Here is a 5,384-nt window from a genome sequence, read left to right as displayed (position 1 = left end):
TATTTTATAAGCAAGTTGCTGGTCCCTAATTAATTATATAAAACTTGTGTAAAGAAAAACGAGAAATTCATTTTGTCCAAAGAGAAAGAGAAAGAGAAAGGGCAATAATGTCCATAGAAAAATAAAAAGAAAAGGGTTTGGTCTCGTTGACCCTGAGAAATCCAATTCCAATGGCGGCCCCTACGGCGTTGGCCTTGGTTTCTCTCTCTTATTCTTATAAGTTAGTAGGAGTAGTATATTAAAAAGCCAACACAGAGAGAGTCTATATATTTATTTAACAAGTAAACCAAGAAGAGAAGCTAAAATACAAGCAAGAAAGAGAGCTTTTCTTTTCTTTAGAAAAAAAGTAGAGGAAAGAGGAAAAGGCTGCTGCACATCAAGAGAAGAGAAATTGATGAAAGAGCATATAGAGATGGAGAAAGAGGAGTTGTACTGGAGGATGAAGGTGTTTGCAGCGTGTGTAATAGTGTTAGTCGTTGGATTAAAGATAGGAGTATTATTATGGTGGAAACCAAGAAGAATCCAAGTCCATTTCTCTAAACAAGGAATCAGAGGTCCTCCTTATCGTTTTTTCATCGGCAATGTCAAAGAGTTAGTCGATATGATGTTGAAGGCTTCTTCTCAACCTATGCCTTTCTCCCACAACATCCTTCCTCGTGTTCTTTCTTTCTACCATCATTGGAAGAAAATTTATGGTATCCTCTTCTCTTTCAATTATTAATTCCACTTTTAAAAGCCTTGTTTTCTGAGTTCAGGTACTTCTTTTTACTACTTTTCAGCCTTTTTTTCATGTTCAACTTCTCACTTTGGACTCTTCCTCCTTCCTTAAACCCAGATTATCATTTTCTTTTTTAAATAAAAAAAAAAGAAAGAAATTACGTGTCATTGCACTTGATTGAATAGGAGCTCCAGTTGAGGGAGTTAGTATTTGTGATAATGAAATTGGCATATTTGTTTCAGTTGTCTTGTTTCTAGTTTGTTTGTTTTTATATATATGAGTTATGACTAGGGTCCTACTCCTACTCCATAATCTTCCTATTCCTATTCGGTGCAACAGGTGCAACCTTTCTTGTTTGGTTCGGACCTACGGTTCGACTGGCCGTCTCTGACCCTGACCTTATTAGAGAAATTTTTACTACTAACTCTCATTTCTACGAGAAGATTGAAGCCCACCCACTTGTTAAACAGCTTGAAGGCGACGGCCTCCTCAGTCTTAAAGGTCCTAAATGGCTTCTCCATAGGAAAATCATCTCTCCTACATTTCATATGGAAAATCTCAAAGTAACTACTTAATCATCTTTTTTAATTACTTCCATTCCATACCATACCATACCATACTTATATATATATGTACAGCTTCTAGTCCCAGTTGTGGCAAAGAGCGTGACGGACATGTTGGATGAGTGGTCGTCAATTTCCAAGTCCGATGAGGTTGAAATCGAAGTTTCTGAATGGTTTCAAACCCTAACAGAAGACGTCATTACAAGAACCGCATTCGGAAGCAGCTATGAAGATGGAAAGGTCATTTTCCGATTACAAGCTCAGCAAATGCTGCTGGCTTCTGAGTCTTTCCAAAAGGTTTCTATTCCTGGTTACAGGTAATTAAAATATACTACTGTTGTACTGTACTGTATTATACATTTTGATTTTGTTATTAATTAATACTAGTTAGGGTGGATTTGTGAAGGTTTTTTCCGACAAGAAGAAACATAAAGTCGTGGAGATTGGGTAAGAAGACAAAGGAATCACTATTGAAGCTGATCGATCGGAGGACAGATAATAATAAGTTAATTGAAGAAAAAGGCCCCAAGGATCTGCTAGGATTAATGATTCAAGCTTCTACTTGTTGCCCAAATGTGACTGTACATGACATTGTTGAAGAATGCAAAAGCTTTTTCTTTGCCGGTAAACATACCACATCCAATTTGCTGACGTGGACCACGGTCCTACTAGCTATGCATCCACATTGGCAGGTGCTAGCACGTGATGAGGTCCTAAGGGTGTGTGGATCACGTGACATTCCCACCAAAGATCATCTTATCAAGCTTAAGACGGTACCTCCCTCCTCTTAAACAAAAACAAAACTGTTCTGTTGTTTCTTGCCTTTACCTTTTGCTTTTTATTATTTTATTTATATCCTATCCTATCCTATCCTATACCCACCTATGCAAGGGCTCTTTAGTCATTTCAAAAAAACAAGTTATGTTGAAAAGGGTATTTTAGTCCAACTGACCTGTAAATGTTAATCCTCTGTGCAGCTGAGCATGATTATCAATGAATCCCTACGGTTATACCCACCTACAATCGCCACGATCCGACGGTCCAAAACAGATGTAGATCTAGGAGGCTACAAGATCCCACGTGGGACCGAGCTGTTAATACCAATCTTGGCCCTTCATCATGATCAGAGCATATGGGGGAATGATGTAAATGAGTTCAATCCAGGGAGATTTTCAGAAGGAGTGGCCAGGGCAGCAAAGCATTCTATAGCTTTTATACCATTTGGGCTTGGGGTTAGGACCTGCATTGGACAAAACCTAGCCATTTTGCAAGCCAAATTAACTTTAGCCATTATATTGCAACGCTTCTCCTTTAGATTGGCCCCTACATACCAACATGCACCCACTGTCCTTATGTTGCTATACCCACAATATGGTGCACCCATCATTTTTAAAAAACTACCCAATCCTCTAACTCACCCATCAACCTAGCTAAATGTCATTCTCCTACACACCAAAATCTTGTACATATTGGATTAGACCAAATATTTCAAGAAAAATATTCAAAATTGAAATAAATTGTTTACTTTTCTAACTAAATTTGATGAAAGAAAAAAAAAAAAACCAATGTTAGAATTTTTTTCCTAGAATATTTGGTCTAATCTAATATTTTTAGAATTCGTTCCCAATGCTACCAAAAGCTATGTCTCGGTACAATTCCAAATTCATGGTATTAACTAATTAATTAAATTGTTGAGTCTAAAATTTTACAAGACCTTTTAAATGAGAAAAAAAAAAAGATTTGGTATTGGCTAACCCTTTGGCGTATGGTTATTAAAATTTGAAAAAAGAAAAGAAGTATAAACTTGGAATGTATGATGGGGATGGTGATGGGATGAAGAAAGTGTTGTTGTATTTGGTTGTTATTATAGATTAGGAGTTTGGTACATTTGCTAACAAACTTAGGTAGCTATTGGCTGTCTATTTGTTGTACGTAATGTAATGTATATTTGGACGCAATCAGTATACAGTTTTGTAGCCAAGGCCAACTCTGTCTGTCTCTGTCTCTGTCTCTGTCTCTGTCTCTGTCTCTGTCACATTTTAGATTTTAGTATTATGTAACTGAAAAACTAATTTTTTCTACTTTTAGATAAATATTACAAAACCCACTTGATTACAACACCGATTTATTTGGTAATCCACTCGAATCTAATCTATCTGTGTCAGATTCAAAACTAGAATTTTAATCAGCTTCGTTTGTCTTTTTCGGATGGTTTCGGGAAACTCAAACCCAATACAGATAAAAGTTTTGCTATGTTTTTAAGTTTCCCCATTTTCTATGTTTATTATTTTTAGGACATTGATTTGCGCCTTATTCCGTTACCCACATGTTACATCATATCCATTCAACTATTCCCTAACCTTTTTTTTTTTTTTAACCGGAATATACATCACTTTATTCTAATTACTTTTATATATAAAAACTTAAATTATTTTCAAAAAAAAAAAATAATAGAAAAAAGCTTAAATAATTTATTAGTTCCCATTTTGTAGTTTATTTTTACATCTCTTTTGAATGATATTTTTATCCCTAATTACTACCATTTATCAAAAAAATATATATATATATATATATATATTGTTTTGTTCATTTTTATCCCTAATTCATTATATAATAATTTTTATTAGTTCCTATTTTCATATGTTAATTTTTGAAGCATTTTCAAATAGTTTAATGCACATCTTTTTTTAATGATATTTTTACCCCTAATTACTACTATTTATCAAAAAAAATATATTATTTTGTTCATTTACAAAAATAAACTAATAATATGATAAACATATCCATTTAAATGCATTTTAGTAGTAAATACCAATTAATAAATCTAAATTTACTATTATGTTTTGCAAATTATATTTGTATTCAAAATTATATGGATTAAAATTAATAATTAAAGTAATGAATATTATTGGAAGCTTTGAAAATAATATAAAAATATTGTGTTTTTTTTTTAGTAAAATGTTAAATTATAAATTAATTGGTATAATTAAAAAAAATGTATTATATAATATATTATATAACATCCAATATACTACTAGCAATCCAAAGTCTAAATTTTTTGATAGAACATTTAAGATCATAAATGAGGATCTCACTTTTATTATTAAAAAAACTAAGAATAATTTCAATGTTTAAATAAATTTTTAATCTAATTGGCTTGAACTAAGGGCCCATATCGAAGGAAGCTAAAGAAGTTGATGTAGGCAGTTAAGAAGACGCTTCAACAGGAAGTCACCTAACTTCACATGTGGACCAATGAGAGCTTCAAACCTCAAAGATACGCTTCTATTCTCTAGATCATGCCAGATATTACAAAGTGATGTAGAGGAAAAAGAGTCTGGAGCCAACTAACGGTCTACACATGGAAATACACTTGACCAAACCCAATCAGAAGCTGACATGTGTAAAGCACATCACACTTTAGGTATGTAATTATCTATAAATAACCTTTGAAACCGAGCTCCAGGTACGTTCACTATTCACAATCTCTTATTAAGTGCTTTCAAGTTATTACTTACTCCTAGTACTAACTTAAGCATCGGAGAGGGGAAGCCGGATTCTGACCCCTCTCTGACTGTTGCTGTTAATTCAGGTCACTAGAAGACATACCGTAAAGTGTATTCAGTATTGAAGACAAACCGTAAAGTGTATTTAGTATTGAAGACATCATTTGGTGCGGTGAGCATAAACGATTTTTTTATGGAAATGGCTCATTTACATAGTTTCATAGTCCAACAAGTTCTCCAACAAGTTGTAGATATTCCAAGCACATCGGCTGCACCTAATCATGGCCTAGTGGATTCTAGCAATAATCCATTGGAACCGTTGCACATTTCTCTGGCTCTAGAATAGAGGATTGATGCTTGTTTGGGATCCTTAGACCATGAGCAACGTCAGTTTATGGATGGCCTTACGAAGTAGTTGATATACAACATCAGATCCGTTCAGGAGTCCATGAACATTCTCAAAGTGGAGCATGCAACTTAGGTGGCATGCGAATTGAATTGAAGGAAGCAAAAGAAGCCGGTAAGTATGGAGATAGGCATGGATCAACGTCTTGTTCTACAAGACACCATGACATCCGGACTTGTTCAAAGAAGAGA

General features: G+C 34.2%; 1 protein-coding gene across 1 annotated transcript; it reads left to right on the top strand.

Annotated features, from left to right (window-relative positions):
• Positions 1 to 240: 240 nt before the first annotated feature.
• On the top strand, positions 241 to 3,281 carry LOC136203135 (cytochrome P450 734A1). Its single transcript, XM_065994208.1, has 5 exons — positions 241 to 695; positions 1,058 to 1,281; positions 1,357 to 1,598; positions 1,688 to 2,054; positions 2,259 to 3,281. The coding sequence occupies exons 1-5, from the start codon at positions 395 to 397 to the stop codon at positions 2,709 to 2,711; spliced, it is 1,587 nt and encodes a 528-aa protein (XP_065850280.1). The 5' UTR covers positions 241 to 394; the 3' UTR covers positions 2,712 to 3,281.
• Positions 3,282 to 5,384: the final 2,103 nt, after the last annotated feature.

Source organism: Euphorbia lathyris, chromosome 8 (genome assembly GCF_963576675.1).
Source record: "Euphorbia lathyris chromosome 8, ddEupLath1.1, whole genome shotgun sequence".
NCBI classification, from domain to species: domain Eukaryota; kingdom Viridiplantae; phylum Streptophyta; class Magnoliopsida; order Malpighiales; family Euphorbiaceae; genus Euphorbia; species Euphorbia lathyris.
The sequence above is the reverse complement of the archived record's forward strand: the minus strand, read 5'-3'. Positions and strand labels throughout refer to the sequence as shown.